A 22,320-nucleotide genomic window follows, 5' to 3' on the forward strand; every position below is an offset into this window, starting at 1 on the left:
AACTCTTCTACCTTCTTCTCTTCCCTCAGGGAGTGCGTGTGGATTAGAAAAGATTTCCTCGTATCCCTCCAGGCCGTAGTTGTGGTTGACTTTAAGGCCAGGCGAGTGTTGGGTGCCGCTGTGGATATGGCCACAGGTGGGAACATGGACTCAGACCACCCAACTAGAACCAAACACACACACACCGATCAGGACACATTTAACAACTCTTTGTTGGGTGTACAGAACCAGGAACACATGAAGCTGCCATCTACTGAATCAGACCTTTGGTCCATCCAAGTCAGTATTGTCTACTCGGACTGGCAGCGGCTCCCCAGGGTCTCAGGCGGGGGTCTTTCACAGCACCTACGTGCCTAGTCCCTTTAACCGGAGATGCCGGGGATTGAACCTGGGACCTTCTGCATGCCAAGCAGAGGCTCTACCACTGAGCCACAGCCCCCTCCCCTGAACATCTGAAAACTCATCGGGGCCGGGGGAGAGGAGGAGGCTATGCGACACTGAAGAAAGGATCCAGATTTGCAGCATCCAAAATATTAATGACATTAAAAAAACAAAAACCCTCTCCACAACACCGTAACGTCTAAAAGAGCACACTTCATCGGCAAAGTGCTTCAGAAACTTTATTGCATTTCGGCCCCCGCAGGAGCTCTGCTGGAGCTGGTTTCCATATCGCGGGCAAGAGAAGGGCCAGCATTCCTGGCCACAATCCACGAGGGGAGGTGCAGGGCCTAACCGAATCTCCTTCCCTTAAATTTGCCTCCTGCCTCGTTTAAAAACAAAACCCAAAAAAATTCAGGGTTCCTGGTTTTTTGAGCTCCTCGTACTTTACAAAAAGTGTTCCGCACAGTGACAAAACGGAGCCAGGTAGGGAATTCTGAGGGGGAAAAGTTTTGAGTCTTTGGTAGGGTTGCCAACTTCCCGGTGGGGCCTGGAGCTCTCCTGGAACGACGGCCGATCTCCAGATTACAGAGTTCGGTCCCCCTGGAGGAAAATGGCTGCTTTGGAGGGAGGCCTCTATGGCATGATACCCCATTGAGGTCCTTCCCCTCCCCGAACCTCACCCTCCTCAGGCTCCACCCTCAAATCTCACATGAACACATGAAGCTGCCTTACACTGAATCAGACCCTCGGTCCATCAAAGTCAGTATTGTCTGCTTAGACCGGCAGCGTCTCTCCAGGGTCTCAGGAAGAGAGGTCTTTCCCATCACCTACTTGCCTGGTCCCTTTAACTGGAGATGCCGGGGATTGAACCTGGGGCCTTCTGCATGCCAAGCAGATGCTCTGCCACTGAGCCACAGCCCCTCCCTTATCTGAACTTTTAAAATAATTTGAGATGTTTGTTTGATTCCCTGACCCACACATGAACACACATGAAGCTGCCATGTACTGAATCAGACCCTTGGTCCATCAAAGTCAGTATTGTCTACTCAGACCAGCAGCGGCTCTCCAGGGTCTCAGGCAGGGGTCTTTCCCATCACCTACTTGCCTAGTCCCTTGAACTGGAGATGCCGGGGATTGAACCTGGGACCTCCAGGAACTTCCCATCCTGGAGCTGGCAACCCTACTTGGCAATGGGAGCAAGCGGGTGGGCGAACCGAGGGTGGGCGGCAGGATCCTTTTCGGCATGCCGGACAGAGCACGGTGTTTGGTGGATTTCCTTCAGAGGCAGGTCTTCCATTGGGTTGGTGACACCACTGCATGCGAGGCCTACTGCCCGGCGCCACGGCCACCACGGCGCTTCATGGGAGCCCATTGCCGGGGCTTCACAGGAAGTCCTTGGTGATGGCCTCGGCGAAGTTGGGGGCCGCCATGAGGATCCCGATGGAGCAGACAATGTGGATGAGGGCGAAGGTGACCAGACAGAGGCGGTCGAGGACGGCTGCGGCGAATTTCCATTGGCTGCAGGCGGCCTGGGCGGCATCCCGCCCCCGGAAGCACTGCGCCACGTAGCGGAGCTCCTCCAGGATGTGGCCCAGTTCGGGGGCGCCCAGCAGCTCCTCCGGGGTGGAGGCCCGCGCCTCCGGCGACGGCAGGAAAGGCCGCGGCACCTCGGGGGGCTTGGTGGGGAGCAGTGCCGCCGGGCCGCCAGCATAAGGAAGGTTGCCGTTGGCGACTGCCGGCGAGACTTGCGGTTTCGGCGTGGCGCTGCCTTGGCTGTCATCGGAACTGCAGCTCAGCAGGCTGGCAGCGCAGCGGGGTCGCCCCACGGGCTCCTCTCCAGGTTGGCGCATGCGCAGCAGCCACGCACCCCAACGCAACACCACCACCTGCACCTAGAAGAAGAAGAGTTGGTTAAATTGTGGAACTCCCTGCCCCAGGAGGTGGTGATGGCTGCCAACTTGGAAGGCTTTCAGAGGGGAGTGGACATGTTCATGGAGGAGAGGTGAAGGAAGTGTAAAACCTCAATTTGCTTGGCTTTCATTGTGCAGCACAAGCTGAAATCCTAAGCACATAAGCTAAAATCTTAGTTTGTAGTAAAGAAATTTTATTCACAGTGTAACCTCAAGAGCGCACAAGCTGAAATCCTAGTTTATAGGGAAGGCATGTTATGCACAGTTTTATGAGCACAGTATAACGTTATGAGCATACATATTATATATGTACCACCATGTAGTTGATGCCACTTCACTGAAATATGTCAGAAATATATGGAAAGCACTTCACTGAAGTATTTAAGAGAATGTATGTATAAGCTTTAGATATCTACATAGGCCAGGAGGAATCTGGCTCTCCTCAAAGGGTAGAGATCAGCAAGAGTTCATTAGGAAAGAAAGAAGTTTAGAAACTACTCCAAGGATTAGATCACACCTATTTAATTGGGAGAAGGCATGCCAAAATAACATTAAAAGGTATACCTCTCATGTGTTATCTCAAGCAGGATGAGCTAAGCAGGGGCATTTGGCCAGTTTCAAAAGTATAGAGGTTGGCATAAAAATAAAGATATGGTAGAGAAAAGGCCAAAGGCCAAAAGTGCTGCACCAATTAAGCTAATTAATAATGTGAAATCACGGGCATGCGTAAAAGGCACTTAGGTGAGATCACGGGACATGCGTAGAAGGCACCTAGGTGAGATCATGGGACATGTGCAAAGAGCAGAAAGGTAGACAAAGAACTCAAAATTGTATAAATACTCCCATGTGTTGCATGGTGTCTTTGAAGAGTTGTATTTGACTGTCCTGAGACAGACTCTTCCTGCTGGCATAATAAATTACCTCTTGCTTCTAAAAAAATAACCTGAGTCGTCCCTGTTCTTGGTGGGTCTGTGCCATTGAACGGGGTCTGGCTTTTGCGTCCAACAGAGGGCTATCCATGGCTGCTAGTCAAAATGGATTCACTAGTCATGATGCAAACCTATTCTCTCCAGGATCAGAGGAGCATGCCTATTATATGAGGTGCTGTGGAATACAGGCAGGATATTGCTGCTGCAGTCATCTGGTTTGTGAGCTTCCTAGAGGCACCTGGTTGGCCACTGTGTGAAGACTGCTGGACTTGATGGGCCTGGGTCTGATCCAGCAGGGCCTTTCTTATGTTCTAGTCCACAGTTCAAATCTGCCCTTTCTTCCAGGGGAACTGATCTCTGTAGTCTGGAGAGCAGCTGTAATTCTAGGAGATCACTAGGTTGGCAACCCCACACTCAACAGAGGAACTACGGCAAGTAAGAGAGACACGTCCCTGCCTTGAGGAGCAAAGAATTTTTGATTTGAGAGGGCGAGGAAAAACGGGAGGAAAGCTGAGTAAGACACCTACAGATGAGGGCCGAGGGATGGATTTTGGTGAGGGTCTGGAAGGAAGAGGAAGGCAGGTGGCACCACGTGGGTGGGGGGAGAATTGAGGTATTGGGGTCGGGCCAGGAAAGAGGATGAGCAAGCTTTGGATCAGGTAAGAAGAAGAGTTTTTTATACCCACTTTTCTCTATGTTTAAGGAGTCTCAAAGAGGCTTACAATCGCCTTCCCTTCCTCTCCCCACAACAGACACCTAGTGAGGTAGGTAAGACTGAGAGAGTTCGGAGAGAACTGTGACTGGCCCAAGGTCACCCAGCAGGCTGCATGCGGAGGAGTGGGGAACATATGAACACATGAAGCTGCCTTATACTGAACCAGACCCTTGGTCCATCAAAGTCAGTATTGTCTACTCAGACCGGCAGCGGCTCTCCAGGGTCTCAGGCAGAGGTCTTTCCCATCACCTACTTGCCTAGTCCCTTTAACTGGAGATGCCAGGGATTGATCCTGGGACCATGCCAAGCAGATGCTCTACCACTGAGCCACGGGAATCGAACCCGGTTCTCCAGATTAGAGTCCACCGCTCTTAAACACTACACCACACTAGTAATGGCAGTGCAAGGATCTTCAGCGCGAGAGAGAAAGACACTCACCCATCTGGGCATGCAGCCGCCATCGGGGTCATGGTGATGGTACTGGAGCACAAAGACCGTGGCGACCACAGACAGGCCGACCATTCCCATGGTGCTGGCAAAGTATTGCCCTGGGGGAGAAGCAGAAAGGAAAGGTGACAGCAAAAGAAAACACGGATCAGTACCCTGGAAGGTTTGCCCCCTCCATGGGTACTGCAAGAGGCTACCCAAGGGCGGTGTCTAGGGGTGGGAGGGATCTCGGCGAGGTATAATGCCATAAAGCCCGCCTCCCAAAGCCGCCATTTCCTTCACGGAAACTGATCTCTGTCACCTAGGGATCAGTCATAACAGCAAGAAATCTCTAACCACCACCTGGAGACGGGCAACCCCAACACACAGGTATACACAGAAGAGCCTATGGGCAACTCCATCCTTCAGTCGGGAGCTTCCTGGAGATTTGGGGGTGGAGCCTGGGGAATTGGGGGAGGGGAGGGACCTCAGCAAGGCATAATGCCATAGGCTCCACCCTCCAAAGCAGCCATCTTTTTTTCAGGGGAACTGATCTCTGTTGTCTGGAGCACAGCTGTAATCCCGGGAGATCTCCTGGTCCCAACCGGATGCCGGCCAGCCTGCCCCCGCCCCAGTCTGCCTCCCGGCCTCTTCCCCGTACCGATGAGCGGGACGGAGTCAGACGTGGCCGGCATGACCTCCGCCACCAGCAGCATGAAGACCGTGAGCGACAGAAGCACCGTGATCCCTGCGTGGGGAGAAAAGAACCGTCTTGAGCGGGTGTGAGAGTCGGAGAGACGGAGGCTACCAATCAAGAAGCTCCAAGGATTCAAAATGGGATCACTACGGAAGGTCAAAGTGCAGGCAATAAGGTGGCAGCCATCAACTGAGACCTAAGTACATAAGAAAGTCCAGCAGTCTGTTCACACAGTGGTCAACTAGGTGCTGCTAGGAAGCCCACAAACAAGTTGACGGCATGCTCCCCTGATCCTGGAGAGAATAGGTGGGCATCAGGACTACTACCCATTTTGACTAGTAGCTATGGATAGCCCTATCGAAGAAAAAGAAGAAGAAGAAGAGGAAGACGAGGAAGACGAGGAAGAGGAGGAGGAGGAGGGATTCAAAGTTTAGGATACCTGTATTAGGGTCTTTGATGTTTCATATTCCTCTCTGGTCATCCCTTCCCCCAGGGAAGCATTTGAGTATAAAATTTTAAATTCCCACTGCTTCTCTCCTCTCCTCCACCCTTCACCGAGCTGGGGCCATCTACCACTCCGCTACTCCTCCACCCGCACACCCAGCTAGCCGGCGGCCGGTTTACCCAGAGAAATCTTCTCCCCGGAGTCAGCCGGGAGCAGGAAGACGAGGAAGGTCATGGCGGAGAGCAGGAGGCAGGGCACCAACATGTTGAGCGCGTAGTACAAGGTCCTGCGGCGCATGGTCACCGCAAAGGTGACGTCCAGGTAGGGCTCCCGGCAACATTCGTAGAAGACTTTGTTCTCGCTGCCGGGAACACCTGCGGGGGAGTGGAAGGAGGCTTCCGTCAGTGTAGATGGGGGTACGGTGCGCCCCCCCCCCCAAAAAAAAATCCAAATTGAAAATTTAACCAGAAAATACAGATTATGTCCAGCTACTACAGATTTGTTCCTGGCAGCCATCGGACATTCCCTGTAACGAAACATTCCCTCCTGAATCCTGCTATCCTTTTCTTTTTTTAATTTTTATTTATTTTCTAAAATGTGTGTGTGTGTGTGTGTGTGTGTGTGTGTGTGTGTGTGTGTTAAGTGCCGTCAAGTCGCTTCCGACTCATGGCGACCCTATGAATCAGCATCCTCCAAAATGTCCTCTCTTTGACAGCCTTGCTCAGGTCTTGCAAACTGAGGGCTCTGGCTTCCTTTATAGAGTCAATCCATCGCTTGTTGGGTCTTCCTCTTTTCCTGCTGCCCTCAACTTTTCCTAGCACGACTGTCTTTTCCAGTGACTCTTGTCGTCTCATGACGTGACCAAAATACGACAGCCTCAGTTTAGTCATTTTAGCTTCTAGGGTCAGTTCAGGCTTGATTTGATCTAGAACCCACTGATTTGTTTTTGTTTTTTTTGGCGGTCCAGGGTATCCATAACCCTCTCCTCCAACACCACATTTCAAAGGAATCTACCAGTACTTTCTTCCTATCAGCTTTCTTCATTGTCCAGCTTTCACACCCATAAATAGTAATAGGAAATACGATGGCGTGAATTAACTGGATCTTGGTGGCCAGTGACACATCCTTACACTTAAGGATCTTTCCCAGCTCCTTCATGGCTGCCCTTCCCAGTCTCCAAAATAGGGGTACATAAATAGAAAAAGGAAGGGAATAATAAGAAAAATAAAACGAAACAAAACATGGTATACAAATCGACAGTGCTCAAGCTCAAGTCCTTCATCACCCCAGAGTACTAAATGCAATAAAACTAGAATAGTCTACCTCATTATCCATTTAATACAATTGATGACATAAAATTATAAACTACTGTAGCCCACTTAAAAGAGAATAAGTCTTTTTTAACTACTGAGCCTGTTGCTATGTTACTGAATTAACTAAGTCCACAAGACATAGTATACGTAGTATTCCCCCATGCTATACAATGTCTTCATAACATATAAATGTAAAAAAACACCATTATAAAGTCAACCACAAACCACCCTCTGAAAAGTGCCATTAATTCAGAAAACAAAAAAATGTAATCTAAAAGTAAAACTAAATTCCTTTCACGTAAATTTGTCATAAAATGGTTGCCATCTTTGTTTATGCTCATCTATCGGTTTTCTGCGAACTAAGTTGGTTAGTCTTGACATTGTCGCCAAATCAAACATTCTTGCAATCCATTCTGCAAGAGCCGGAACTGTTTTGTCTTTCCAGTAGGACCGCATCCTATGATCCTATTGGCTAAACAATTAAGGAAGAACTTCTGATAGTTAGAGCGGTTCCTTGGTGGAACAGGCATCTTCGGGAGGTGGTGGGATCTCCTTTTTGGAGGTTTTGAAGCAGAGGCTAGATGGCCACCTGTCAGCAAGGCTGATTCTGTGAACCCAGGCCGATCATGAGAGGGAGGGCAGGAATGATTGCATCAGTGCTCAGCTCTCTTGGCCCTTTCTTACATGCCCAGGGTAATGCCAATCACCAATTTGGGGTCAGGAAGCAATTTTGCTTTAGCAATTTTGGACTAGATGACCCTGGTGGTAGAAGAAGAAGAGTTGGTTTTTATATGCTGACTTTCTCTACCACTTAAGGAAGAATCAAACCAGTTTACAATCACCTTCCTTTCCCCTCCCCACAACAGACACCCTGTGAGGTAGGTGAGGCTGAGAGAGCTCTAACAGAGATGTAACTTGCCCAAGGGCACCCAGCTGGCTTCATATGTAGCAGTGGGGAAACAAATCCAGTTCACTAGATTAGCCTCCGCCGCTCATGTCCTGGAGTGGGGAATCAAACCCGGTTCTCCAGATCAGACTCCATCGCTCCAAACCACCGCTCTTAACCACTACACCACGCTGGCTCCCTTCCAACTCTGAGATTCTATGGTACTTTTAGAGGATCCGTACTAGATAATTTTAAGGCTTTGCCTTTCCAAACTGCTTAGCAGCAGAGCAACCTGAGCCGGCGCCCGCTTCGAGCGCCGCCTTACCCACGAGGTCCCACTCTCCATTGGCTACGTAGCCGGACGTGTCCGCGTCCTTCATGTGCAAGTCCAGCAGCCACCCGTCATAAGTCCAAGAGCCGAATTTCAGGTCGCACTTCTGGGTGTCGAAGGGGAACCAGCGGACGTCAATCCGGCACGTGCTCTTCAAGATGCCTGAAGGACAAGGGTTGAGAGAAAGGAGGAGGCCACGGAGTTACAGCAAGCGACAGAAATTGGCGAAGTTAACACTGTGGCCATTTGCGCATGGCTGTTTCCTCGCACCCCGCCGACTACTTTGGGGGTTTGCTTTGATTGTGCATGCATTTTCCAACCGTCAGAGGTTGCCTTGTTCTCCCAGCGTGTTTCCACGTGGTTTCCCCGCGGTTTCTGGATGTTGGCTACACACGAATCCAGAAAACGCGGGCACAACACAAGGAAATGCATGGGGAAAGCGAGGCGACCTCTGAAGGTCAGAAAATGCAAGAGTAATCAAAGTAAAGCCCCCAAAGAGTCGGCGGGTTGGCTGTGAGGAAACAGCCATGCATAACTGGCCTGTGCCTCTCAGAAACACCAACTACAAAAGCGAAAAAGCAAGATATATCTTCCAAGTTTATTCCAAGCAAAAAGAGTCGTTTCCCCTTAAACTGTCAGCAGGGGGCGCTACTGCATTACTCAATTCTTCATGCACATGCTTACTGTTATGTTTGCAACAACCTTGTAAAGTAGACCAGTGCTATTCTGCCCCTCCCCGTATTGCAGGGAGGCGGCTTCTCCAAGATGCAACTTGGAGTCTGTGCCTGAGTAACAGCCAGGCCAAGATCAGGTGGCACGCTATTGGTTCTTTTGTATAACCTGAATTGGTAGCTAGCCGTACCACCCTTCGGCCATCAGAAGAGGGGCCACTAACAGAGCAGCGACTTGTCTAAATCACTGGTGATGAGTGCCATCAAGTCTTTTTAAAAATTATTTTTATTTTGACTCCCTTCCATAGAATCATAGAGTTGGAAGGGACCACCAGGGTCATCTAGTCCAACCCCCTGCACGATGCAAGACACAGGTCAAGAGACATTCAGAGGTGGTTTCCCACGGCCGCCTCTGCAGTCTTCCTTGGCGGTCTCCTGTCCAAATGCCAGCCCAGCTTAGCTTCCAAAATCTGACGAGGTTCGTGGCTATGCAGGACAGGTGTTTAAACCTTTACTCTCAGCCAAAAGAGGGTGCCAGGGCAGCTGGCAGATTTCTCCACTGGGGGGCAGAGATCAAGGCCCCCCCCCCCCAGGCACTGCCACTGAAGCCCCCAGTTCAAGATTCCCGTTTCGTTTCTGTTTTGGGTTTCATGGATGGAAACTGCTACGTTACCCCAGGTGGTTGCTTCTCATGCCAGCTTCTCTCCAGCCACTGGCCGGTCAACTTGACACCTGCGAGACCGTTTGGGACTCACCTGGGGGCAGCCACTGGCAGTAGCCGCTGGAGTTGACCAGGATGTGGGAGTGGAAAGTGGAATCAAAGTCTTCGTTGGCACTGGGAGGAAAGAAGAAACCGAGGCCTGGGTCAGCTGCTGGCAAGAGTAATGAACACAGCAAAGGTGCACAACCTGATTAAAGTGTAAAAAAGGTAAAGGTCCCCTGTGCAAGCACTGGGCCATTCCTGACTCATGGGGTGACGTCACATCCCGACGTTTCCTAGGCAGACTTGGTTTACAGGGTGGTTTGCCAGTGCCTTCCCCAGTCATCTTCCCTTTACCCCCAGCAAGGTGGGTGCTCATTTGACCGACCTCGGAAGGATGGAAGGCTGAGTCAACCTTGAGCCGGCTACCTGAAACCGACTTCCGTCGGGATCGAACTCAGGCCGTGAGCAGAGCTTGGACTGCAGTACTGCAGCTTACCACTCTGCACCACGGGGCTCCTCTTAAAAGTGTAGATAAGGGTTTATTCAGGAATTAACATACTTGATAGTGAAGAGGAAAGACAGAAACAGTGTCCTGACTATGTCACTAGCTGAGAGAGGAGGAGGAGCAGTTGGTTTTTATACCCTGCTTTCTCTATCTTTTTAAGGAGACTCAAAGCAGCTTACAATCACCTTCCCTCTCGTGGTGAGGAATTACAATCGCTTTCCCTTCCTGTTGTAGTGACAGCCAGTGTGGTGTAGTGGTTAAAAGCGGTGGTTTGGAGCGGTGGACCCTGACCCAGAGAACCGGGTTTGATTCCCCTCTCCTCCTCCACATGAGCAGCGGAGGCTAATCTGTTTGTTTCCCCACTCCTCCACATGAAGCCAGCCGGGTGACCTTGGGCTAGTCACAGCTCTCTCAGCCTCACCTACCTCACAGGGTGTCTGTTGTGGGGAGGGGAAGGTGATTGTAAGCTGGTTTGACTTTTCCTTAAGTGGTAGAGAAAGTCGGCATATAAAAACCAACTCTTCTTCTTCTTCTTCTTCTCTCCCCCACAACAAACACCTTGTGAGGCAGGTGGGGCTGAGAGAGTTTGGAGAGAACTGTGACTGGCCCAGGGTCTCCCAGCAGGTTTCATGTGGAGGAGTGGAGAAGGTGCTGATCTCACTAAACTATCTAACTCCTCTCTTCCTGCTCCCTAAAGGATCTTCTTCTCTTCTTTATATACCAGACATTACCTATTCCAACATCAGCCAGAATCAGATCCCTGTTAGGGGGAGGTCAGTTCCATCTATTATGCTGCAGACCATTATTAAACATGTTTAAAATAGCCCAAATCATTCAATAAATAGCGCCATCAAGGAGACTATTTATTGAACGATTGGGGCTATTTTAAACATTATATTTTACGGGTTTTTATTGATTTTATTGTTTTATATTTGTGAGCCACCCTGAGCCTGGCCTTTGGGCCGGGGAGGGCGGGGGTAAAAGTGTAATAAAATAAATAACATAAATAAAAATAAGATTAAAATAAAGAACGTCTCATGGCTCTGGTCCTCCTGCCGCGTCCCACAGTTCTTTGCAAGAGGACCGTCTGCTCTGCATGTCCCCCCCCCCAAATGCCTGCAGGCTGTCTGCCCCCCCCTCCACACACATACGCTCTCGTATCCCATGAAGACCTGGAAAAGGCGTGACGCATCCCGGAAAGAATCGGCTCTCACCTGTTGTACAAGAGGATGTCGGGCTTCCAGATCCGGTCGGCGGTGAAACGAAGGGTCTTCACGCCGGGGTATTCCGATTCGTTCCATCGCAGATAGTGATCGTACCAGTACTGAACGGGGGAAAAGCAGGGGGGCGGAATGGGGCTTGGGGGATTGGCAGGCCCTCCCCACACCGAGACCGACAGATGCAGGATGAATGCATTAGGATAATGCACTTGGGTCCCAGATATCTTCCCTTGGCCTGGCAGCCTGCTTCCCAATCTCTTTTGCTTTGGAAAAGGGTATTGACAGCTGTGAGAATAGGGGGAGGGTGCAGTGCCACCCACCAGGACCTAGGGTTGTCAGCCTCCAGACGGGGCCTGGAAATCCCCAGAAATTTGAACTCGATCCCCCTGGAGAAAATGGGTGCTTCAGAGGGTGGACTCTATGGCATTGCACCCCACGGAGGTCTCTCCCCTCCTGAAATCCTGCCCTCCTCATGGAATCATAGCGTTGGAAGGGGTCATAGAGGCCATCTAGTCCAACCCCCTGCTCAATGCAGGATCAGCCTACAGCATCCCTGACAAGTGTTTGTCCAGCCGCTGCTTGAAGAGGGCCAGTGAGGGGGAGCTCACCACCTCCCTAGGTAGCTGATTTCACTGTCGAACAACTCTTAATGTAAATTTTTTCCTCTAATATCCAGCTGGTACCTTCCTGCCCACAATTTAAACCCATTATTGCAAGTCTTGTTCTCTGCTGCCAACAGGAACAGCTCCCTGCCCTCCTCTAAGTCAGTTCTTCAAATACTTCAAGAGAGCCATCCTGTCCCCCCTCAACCTCCTCTTCTCCAGACTGGACATTCCCAAATCCCTCAGCCTTTCCTTGCAGGGCTGGGTCTCCAGGCCCCTGACCATCCTCGTCGCTCTCCTCTGCACCCGAGCTCTTCAGGAATTTCCAAAGCCGGAGTTGGCAACCGTAAATGGCAGGACCCAATCCAGCAGCTCCAGAGGAGGAACCTTGCGACTGCAAGGGGTAGATTGCTCCTGCCAGGGGAACCCACCACCGTTACCAGAACAGATCCGAGAGATTCAATGCCAAATCAGGGACAGAGGCCCGATCCGCAGGCCTGGGCCAGTTTGCTATCAGCGCGTGGCTTTGCACCCAAAGAATTCTGGATAGCGCAGCTTGGCAGGAACATTGGGAGTTATCTTGAATAAAGACTCAGGACCTCCCCAGCAGTATTTTTTTGGTGTGTGTGTGTGGAAGCAGTGGCATAGATGTCCCCCAGTTTGTCCCCCTAGATCATAATTTCTTACCATCTGGAGCCAGACGTTGGTGGTCAAAACTTGATTCTTCTCGTCCTGCCAAGAAGAAATGAATCAGAGGGGTGGGTGTGAATAAAACAGCAAATAATGGGGTTGGGGGGGGGAGAGCAGAGAATCATAGGATCATAGAGTTGGAAGGGATCTCCAGGGTCATCTAGTCCAACCCCCTGCACAATGCAGGAAATTCACAACTACCTCCCCCTGCCTCACCCCCAGTGACCCCTACTCCATGCGCAGAAGATGGCAAAAAAAAAAAAACCCTCCAGGATCCCTGGCCAATCTGGCCTGGAGGAAAATTGCTTCCTGACCCCAATGAAGAAGAGTTAGCTTTTATATGCCGACTTTCTCTACCACTTAAGGGAGAATCAAACTGGCCAACAATCACCTTCCCTCCCTCTCTCCACAACAGACACCTGGGGAGGCAGGTGGGGCTGAGAGAGCTGTGACTAGCTCAAGGTCACCCAGCTGGCTTCATGCGTAGGAGCGGGGAAACCAACCTGGTTCCCCAGATTAGCATCTGCCACTCATGTGGAGGAATGGGGAATCAAACCCAGTTCTCAAGATCAGATTCCCTGCTCCATCGCTCCAAACCACTACACCCCTCTGGCTCCCGTGATTGGCATTTCCCTGGGCATGTAAGAAAGGGCCACGAGAGCCAAGCACTGTTTCATCCTTTCCTGCCCACCCCTCTCATGATCTTCCCCCGTTTACAGAATCAGCCTTGCTGTCTGTTCGTCTCTTGCCTTGACCTGGATGGCGCAGGCTAGCCCGATCTCATCAGATCTCAGAAGTTAAGCAGGGTCGGCGCTGGCTAGTATTTGGACGGGAGACCTCCAAGGAATACCAGGGTCGTGACGCCGAGGCAGGCAACAGCAAACCACCCCTGAATGTCTCTTGCCTTGAAAACCCTACGGGGTCGCCATAAGTCGGCCATGACTTGACGGCACTTTCCGCCGCCACCACCACGACCACGTCTCTGGACATCACTGCATCCTATGTCAGTCAAATCCACATTTTAATCACTCATCGTGTAAGGAAGTATTTCCTTTCCTTTCCGGTTGTGACTTAGAAGCACTCTCTACACACACAAACATGAGTGCCTTAAAGCCAGCGTGGTGTAGTGGTTAAGAGCGGCAGACTCTAATCTGGAGAACCGGGTTCGATTCCCCACTCCCCCACATGAAGCCCCCTGGGTGACCTTGGGCCAGTCACAGTTCTCTCCGAACTCTCCCAGCCCCACCTACCTCAAAAGGTGTGTATTGGGGGTGGGGGTGGGGGAGAGGGAAGACGATTGTGAGCCGCTTTGAGACTCCTCAAAGGTAGAGAAAAGCAGGGTATAAAGACCTACTCTTCTTCTTAACTGTGGCTCAGAGCGGTAAGCTGCAGCACTGCAGTCCAAGCTCTGCTCACAACCTGAGTTCGATCCCGACAGAAGTCGGTTTCAGGTAGCCAGCCCAAGATTGACTCAGCCATCCATCCTTCCGGTAGACTCTAATCTGGAGAAATGGGTTCGATTCCCCACTCCTCCACATGAGCACCCAGCTTGCTGGGGGGAAAGGGTAGACGACTGGGAAAGGCACTGGCAAACCACCCCGTAAACACAATCTGCCTAGTAAACGTCGGGATGTGACGTCACCCCATGGGTCAGGAATGACCCGGTGCTTGCCCGGGGGACTACCTTTACCTTAAAGCTCTCAAAACCCAATTGGGTGATTTTATTTTCGAACAATAAACCGAATGAGAATAAAACCCCAAACCAGGACTTTGCAAGCAGCTCTAAGCCTGGAGAAATCCACTCTGACCTTTGGCGCTTCCCCAGCGCATCTCCCGGCGCCACTGCTTACCACGTCCATAATTTGCATGAGGCTGAGAGTGAAGTGGACCGTCAGGGGCTGGGCGTCGTCGCTCACCGGCCTTTCCAAGGGGGTGTAGTCCTCCATCAAGTCCTTCAGCAGCCGGCGCTGGTAGACCCCTCCCCAGGAGCCTGCAAGACAGACGTGCGCAAAGCCGGTTCATGTTTCCAGCGCATGGACCGTTCTCTGGCCTCGGGGTCACTTACGCCGTCCTCAGATGTGGGGGGACATTTCAGGCGCTGGGAAGTAGCAATGTGGAAGGGAGCGGGTGAGATTTCACCCAGCTTCCAACTCACCCTCCTTGTGGGGTGCCAGTGTGGTGTAGTGGTTAAGAGCGGTGGTTTGGAGCAGTGGACTCTGATCTGGAGAACCGGGTTTGGTTCCCCGCTGGTCCACATGAGCAGTGGAGGCTAATCTGGTGAACTGGATTTATTTCCCCACTCCTCCACATGAAGCCAGCTGGGTGACCTTGGGCTAGTCACAGCTCTCTCAGCCCCACCTACCACACAGGGTGTCTGTTGTGGGGAGGGGAAGGTGATTGTAAGCTGGTTTGATTCTTCCTTAAGTGGTAGAGAAAAACCCAACTCTTCTTATCTGAAATCTGAATGCCTGAGAGCCAGGATGGTTAAGAGCGGTGGACTCTAATCTGGAGAACTGGGTTTGATTCCCCACTCCTCCAAATAAGCAGCGGACTCTACTGGAGAGCCGGGTTTGAGTCCCCACTCCTGCACATGAAACCTGCTGGGTGACCTTGGGCTAGTCACAGTTCTCTCTGAACTCTCTCAGCTCCCCCCCCCCTACATCACAGGGTGTCTGCTGTGGGAAGGGGATGTAAGCCACTTTGAGACTCCTTAAAAGGTAGAGAAAGTCAACTGACCCTGCCTTCGTTCGCTCCCCCCCCCCGCCCCGCGTGGCCTGTCTTGTGATGCTCTCAAGGGCAGAGCGTGCTTGAAGCCAGAAACAAACCCCAGGATGGTCCTCAAGCCTGTTAATGGTTTTAGAGGAACACCAGTGGCGAAGGGCATGCAAACGAACGCCGTGCTCCGCCGGGCATCTTCATGTTCGCGCGCAAGCATTTGCTTCCATGCGCGCCGGAGAGAGGAGTCTTCCGGCCTGCCGCTCAGACATCCGACTGCTACAGAGGCAGAGAGTCTGCCGGTAGAACAGAAACCTTTTACAATTCCCAATCTCGTCGTTTTTTTTAAAAAACCATGGATGTCAAATTACCACGTGTGGGTCCCGGAAATCTGGGTCAGTCCGTGGGAATGAGGGGAACGCTGGAACAGCTGGCTAAGCCAAAATGGAAGATCTGGAAAATGACCCCCCCCCCATGACTCTAATCCACACAATCCTCTTGGCTGAGCCAGAAACGGGGCGCGAGAGGCTCCACAGGGTTTAGAACCTCATTATAAGGATAACATATGCAATTTCAATATAATTATAATATTTGAGGAGGTTAAGTATCTAGTAGGTTATAGTATACAATAGCGTTCGGGGAGGGGCCGTGGCTCAATGGCAGAGCATTTGCTTGGCATGCAGGAGGTCCCAGGTTCAATCCCCGGCACCTCCAGTTAAAGGGGACCAGGCAAGTAGGTGATGTGAAAGACCTCTGCCTGAAACCCGGGAGAGCCGCTGCCGGTCTGAGTAGACAATACTGACTTTGATGGACCCAAGGCTCTGATCCAGTTTAAGGCAGCTTCATGTGTTCATGTTCATTCATAAAATATATAGTAAAACAATGTACTGTTAAGTATTTCAACATAGAGGCTTATGATATATTTGTGGAATTATATCATAATAAGAATTGCAATTTAGAAACACTGTAAGAAGGTAGGATTACAGATTCAGATCCTGCCCTCTTTCTCTGTTAAGGATTGTCTATATTCTATCTTTTGACATGTAAGTAATTTTTTTTAGAATAGCAGAAGGTTCAAAATATTACAGAACTGCTCCAAATAATAGCTGGTAAATGTCTTGTCATAGCAAAGTAAAGAAGTATGTATGCTGTGTGTGTTATATGTTGTGTTGAAAAATTAATTAAAAATTTTTTTTTAAAAAGAGACTCCACAGGGAAGGCAGTTGGCACACGAGGGAAGCACCCTTCTGTCTTTTCCTAGCGAGGCCGTGCCAGCCAGATGTCCAACCGATGGAGTTTTGCCCATCACAGCAAAGACAACAACAGGTTTGTATGTGATGTGCAGGGTGAGAGAGACTTTGTTTCAACAAATCAGGAAAAATAAATTTAAAAGCTTTTGGGGAACTGTGCCCATTCAGACAGAGAAGAAGAAGAACCAAGGGGTTGAAATTAAATCAAAAGAGTTTCTGTCTAGACATTAGGAATAATTTCCAAACAGTTAGAGCAGTCCCTCAGTGGAACAGGCTTCCTCAGGAGGTGGTGGGTGCGCCTTTCCTGGAGGTTTTTAAGAAGAGGTTAGATGGCCATCTGTCAGCAATGCTGATTCTACGACCTTAAGCAGATGATGATAGGGAGGGCACCTTGGCCATCTTCTGGACATGGAGTGGGGGGTCACTGGGGGTGTGGGGGGGAGGTACTTGTGAATTTCGTGCATTGTGCAGGGGGTTGGACTAGATGACCCTGGTGGTCCCTTCCAGCTCTATGATTCTATTCGAGGAGGAGGAGTTGGAGTTGGTTTTTATATGCCGACTTTCTCTACCACTTAAGGAAGAATCAAACCAACTTACAATCACCTTCCCTTCCCTACAACAGACATCCTGTGAGGTAAGTGGGGCTGATAGAGTGTGACTTGCCTTCCTTAAGCGGTAGAGAAAGTCGGCATATAAAAACCAACTCTTCTTCTCCTTCTCAGCAGCCAGGGCAAATTGAGATATTCTATAAGTCACGTGTGCATCAGAGTCGGATAGTAGAAAAATCAATTTTTCAGTTTCCGAACCAGAAGTTTACGCCTTTCAATATCCCATCCAGAAATTTCGCTCTGGCCTCCCTATACATCGGGCATAATAAGACATCATGAAATATGTCCTCCAGAGACGGGGATTCCACAGATGCATTATACGTTGTTCCTTTGGCATCTGACTATACCATCCTAACAAAAAGGCCAAAGGCACGGTATGAAATCATAAAGTAGTAAAGGCCACTCTGATACTCAGAACTGTGAGGTTGAGCAGATATGGAGATCGGAGGTGATCTTTTTCAACGAGTTTAAACCAAGGTGAAAATCTGGAGTCCCGGACTGATGCATCCAGCCTGAACTCCCAATCTCCAAGGAGAGAATTGTCCGAAGAAGCGTCTAAAAGGTCATCAGGCTTAGAATAACGAACACATAAGGACTAGATCCTTCTAGTTCTTTTGATGGGGTTTAAAACCACTTAGGGGCATAAGAAGAGCCCTGCTGGATCAGACCAGCGAGGGTCCGTCTAGTCCAGCATCCCATCTCACACGGTGGCCAACCGGTTCCTCTGGAGGTCTAGAAACAGGGAATAGAGGATGAGGCCTTCCCCGATGCTGCCTCCGGGCACTGGGATTCAGAGGCTGACTGCCTCTGAACGTGGAGGTTCCCTTTAGCCCCTGTGGCATAACAACAACAAAAAAGAGCCCTGCTGGATCAGACCAGTGCGGGTCCATCTAGTCTAGCATCCCGTCTCACACAGTGGCCAACCAGATCCTCTGGAGAACATCAGAAAGGCCCTGCTGGATCAGACCCAGGCCCATCAAGTCCAGCAGTCTGTTCACACAGTGGCCAAACCAGGTGCCTCTAGGAAGCCCCCAAACAAGATGCCAGCAGCAGCATTATCCTGCCTGTCTTCCACAGCACCTAATATATTTGGCATGCTCCTCTGATCCTGGAGGTCCAACAACAGATCATAAAGGCCGTGGCCGTCCCCCGATGTTGCCGCCCGGCACTGGTATTCAAAGGCTGACTTCCTCTGAACGTGGCGGTTCCATTTGCCACATAGACACCCACACAGAAAAACACATACATGAGTAAAATGACAGATCTGCCAAGTAACGTTCTAGTCCACAGGGTGGCAGAAGAAATAATACCAACCACTATACAGAACTGAACAAACGGCTGTGGATTTTTTGGGGGGGGAAGAGAAAATAATGCTCATGAAATCATTGCGAGCACGGCTCCAGCTGCACGCCATTGTTCTACAAGAACATCTGCTTATTATGATGCTAAAGTAACTCCAAGTGTGCCGCAACAACCGAGAAATCCTCCACTTCTGGTTCGCCTGCTCCCACTGGGCAGCCCCTGAGTTTAACCACCTCCTCGGCCTGTTTACCAGCTCACAAAACGGTGCCCAGAAAATGGGCCACTTTCCTTGTCAATGAAGAAGGAGGAGAGTTGGTTTTTATATGGCGACTTTCTCTACCACTTAAGCGAGAATCAACCTGGCTCACAATCGCCTTTCCCTCCCCACAACAGACACTCTGTGGGGTAGGTGGGGCTGAGAGAGCTGTGACTAGCCCAAGGTCACCCAGCTGGCTTTGTGTGCAGGAGCAGGGGAAACAAATCCAGTTCTCCAGATTAGCCTCCGCCGCTCATGTGGAGGAGGAGTGGGGAATCAAACCCGGTTCTCCAGATCAGAGTCCACCGCTCCAAACCACCGCTCATAACCACTACACCCCGCTGGCTCTCTGATGAACAGCAAGTGAAGGACAAACCAAGCCCTTTTCTGCCACCTTTGCAAGACTTGGACTCAGCGGGAAATGAGGCCGCCGTTTGGCTGTACCCTGTCAGCATCGAGGGGAAAACATGCTCGTTTGTAAAGCCTGGGAGCGAACCTGCGGAACTCACTGCCACAAGATCGGGCATGGTCCCTAGCCTATGTAGCTTTAACGGGGGGAAGTTAAGGAGAGCCTTGCTGGATCTGACTGATGGACCATCCAAGTCCAGCATCCTGCCCCAGACAGTGGCCAACCTGGGGGTCCAACAACAGGGCACAGAAGCTGAGGCCTTCTCTTGGGGTTGCCTCCTGGCACTGAGATTCAGAGGTTGACTGCCTCTGGATATGGAGGCTCACTTCAGTCACCACGGCTACTATCCGGTGATGGAAATCTCCTCTTGGAATCTGGGGGTCAAGAAGCAAATTTCCTCCAGGCCAGATTGGCCAGGGATCGTGGGAGGGGGGTTGTTGCCATCTTCTGGGCATGGAGTAGGAGTCGCTGTGTGTGTGTGTGTGTGGGGAGGCAGTTGTGAATTTCCTGCATTGTGCAGTGGGTTGGACTAGATGACCCTAGTGGTCCCTTCCAACTCTAAGATTCTGTCTATCCTCTTTTTAAAGCCATTATAGAGAATGTACCTTGATTTGGATGGCTCATGCTTACCTGATCTGGTCAGATCTCAGAAGCTAAGCAGGGCCAGCCCTGGTTACTACTTGGATGGGAGACCACCAAGGAATACCTGGATTGCTACGCAGAGGCAGGCAATGGAGAACCACCTCCGAGCGTCTCTTTCCTTGAAATCCCTACGGGGTCACCATAAGTCAACAGCGGCTTGATGGCGCTTTCCACCACCAAGGAGACATTTCCAGGAAGAGGAGGCAGGTATCTGTGCACGGCTATCAGCCACGAGTGCAAAACAGAACTCCCATGTGAACAGTCAGTCTACCTTTGAGTCCCAGCTGCCAGAGGCAGGATGCCAGACTAAGCAACAAAATGTGGTACCCATCATATTGTATATGAATTCCAATTTTTAAATACAATTTCTATATACATTTTTTGTAAAAATAACAAACAGTTGTTAATTTTAGCAGCAATGTATAACATAGTTTAAACTGATATAAATGTGTATTTCTACAAATCGGTCATGAAGTCTTTAGTCAATTATCAACCTGATATACCTAGTAATTTCAACTAGATAAGAAAACTTCCTGATGATTCCCCTTCCTGATATTTCGAGCAGATTTCAACTTGATAAGAAAAACTCCAGTTTGTAAGCGAAACGGACCCGAAACAAAGAATTTAATACCTTTGTCCTTTTTTGAAATCTTAACTTGTATTCCTGTTTGTCCATATGTACAATTGACTAAAGACTGTATGACAAATTTGTAGAAATATACTCTGTAACTGTATCAGTTTAAATTATGTTCTACATTGCTGCTAAAAGTAACTATTTGATATATATATATATATATATATATATATATATATATATATATATATATATATATATATATATATATATATATATATATATATATATATATATATATATATATCCCGACATTGCATTTAAAAATTGGAATTCATATACAATATGACGATGCGATGGGTACCACATTTTGTTGCTTATCTTTGATATTTCTGGTACCCATATATACATTGCTGCTAAAAGTAACTATCTGTTATTTTAAATATTTATATATCTGTTATTTGTAATATATATCTATACAGATAACTATATCAATATATATCTATATAGATATATACAAACAGAAATTGCATTTAAAAATTGGACTTCATATACAATATGATGGGTACCACATTTTGTTGCTTATCTTTGATATTTCTGGTACCCATATATACATTGCTGCTAAAAGTAACTATGTTATTTTAAATATATATATATCTGTTATTTGTAATATATATCTATACAGATAGCTATATCTATATATATCTATATAGATAATATACAAACAGAAATTGCATTTAAAAATTGGAATTCCTATACAATATGATGGGTACCGCATTTTGTTGCTTATCTTTGATATTTCTGGTACCCATTTTCCCCATCCTTTATACTTGGGACTAGCTGGACCATTGAGCCTCACTGTTCCAGATGCATTTTGGGCAGAAGTTCCCTGAGGGTTTTCAAGAGAGAGGCCCGCCTGGGAGGGGGGGCGGTCGCAGGCGGGACGTTGCAGACCCCTCCCCTGCAAAATATCCAGCTCTCCTCCTGCCCGGCTCCATCCCCGAATGCCTCCGAGGTAGTGGGGGGCTCCTGCGTGCCCCCACATTCCCAAGAAACAGGGGCTAGGCATCAAAGCCAGACCCCCCCCCAGCATGAAACAGCTGAGCTGGGGGGGGCAGGGGGCAAAAGGGACTGGCAGGATTTTCTCCCTTCCCTCCAAGGGGGGAACCAGAACTGACTTGCTTCCTTCCAAGAATTGGGGGGGAATGGATTTTCTTGCTTTGGGGAGGGGGGGAGAATTTTCTTCCTTCCCTCCAAGGGGGTGACCAGAACTTACTTGCTTCCCTCCGGGGGGGGGACAAAACCAGCATTTTCTTCCTTTCCTGGGGGAGCATTTTCTTCCTTTCCTCCAAGGCCCCCCCCCCAGAATATTCTTCCTCCCTCCTAGTGGGGGGGGGGGAGGAGAAAAGCAGGCACAGGCGAAAGCCGGAGTTCTCCTGGCTGCAAATCGCACAGGATTTACTCCCGTGCAAAACTAGGTCGCCCCCCCGGGAATGCCATCAAAGGGGGGGGGGGTCCTCTTCCATTTGATGTGCAAGTTGACGTCCCGGTTTGGCTCGGTTTTTTAAATGCAATATTTTTTTGGGGGCGGGGGTCGTCTTCCATCCAGGGTGGTCTCCCTCTCGGGGTCAACCGCTCCTGGAGGGGGGGGATTCCTCCGGATCGGGGTCCTGCGGGGGCTCCCTGCCCTCTGCCCCACCTGGCACGGCATCTCCCCCCTGCCCTCCCCCGCCAAGGGGGGGAACCCGGGCCCGGGGGGGCGCGAAGGACCGACGGGGGGCGCCTTACCTGGGCAGGTAAGCAGCAGCAGGAGGCAGGCGGCCAGGGGCGGGGGTCTGGCGCCCGGCCCCATCCCCAACAGGCGGCCCCGCTAGTCCGCCGCGATCTGGCTCCGCGAAAGGCCGGCCCGGGGGGGGGGGGGAAGAAAGGGGGGGCTGCAGCCCCACGTGCGCCGGGAGGGGGGGCTCGCTCGCGGCTCCGCCTCCCTCCAGCAGGGAGGACGAGCGCGGAACGCCCGCCTGACAAGGTGGGACGGGGCGGGCGGAGAGAGGACGCGGCCAAGGAGGCAGCCCCGGGGTTGGAAGGAAGCCCGAGCTGATCACCCTCGTTAGGGAAGGGCCGTGGCTCAGTGGGGAGAGCC

The 22,320-nt window shown here is 50.3% G+C and overlaps 1 protein-coding gene across 1 annotated transcript; it reads right to left on the reverse strand.

The window, feature by feature from the left end:
• Positions 1 to 1,725: 1,725 nt before the first annotated feature.
• Positions 1,726 to 22,032, reverse strand: LOC130480918 (neuronal acetylcholine receptor subunit alpha-7-like). The gene is made up of 10 exons (XM_056853541.1): positions 21,969 to 22,032; positions 14,275 to 14,414; positions 12,422 to 12,466; positions 11,127 to 11,236; positions 9,460 to 9,539; positions 8,028 to 8,195; positions 5,683 to 5,877; positions 5,023 to 5,109; positions 4,374 to 4,483; positions 1,726 to 2,273 (listed from the first exon to the last, which is right to left on the reverse strand). Exons 1-10 carry the CDS (start codon positions 22,030 to 22,032, stop codon positions 1,764 to 1,766), a joined length of 1,509 nt encoding a protein of 502 aa, XP_056709519.1. The 3' UTR covers positions 1,726 to 1,763.
• Positions 22,033 to 22,320: the final 288 nt, after the last annotated feature.

This window comes from Euleptes europaea, chromosome 7 (genome assembly GCF_029931775.1).
Source record: "Euleptes europaea isolate rEulEur1 chromosome 7, rEulEur1.hap1, whole genome shotgun sequence".
Taxonomy (NCBI): Eukaryota; Metazoa; Chordata; class Lepidosauria; order Squamata; family Sphaerodactylidae; genus Euleptes; species Euleptes europaea.

Coding starts and splice junctions, on each gene's coding strand:
- LOC130480918 (XM_056853541.1), bottom strand. CDS start 22,032: ATGGGGCCGGGCGCCAGACCCCCGCCCCTGGCCGCCTGCCTCCTGCTG. Junction 9,540..11,126: donor GACATCCTCTTGTACAACAG/GTGAGAGCCGAT, acceptor CTTTCCTCCCAG/TGCCAACGAAGACTTTGATT. Junction 5,878..8,027: donor TGGAGAGTGGGACCTCGTGG/GTAAGGCGGCGC, acceptor ACTCCCCCGCAG/GTGTTCCCGGCAGCGAGAAC.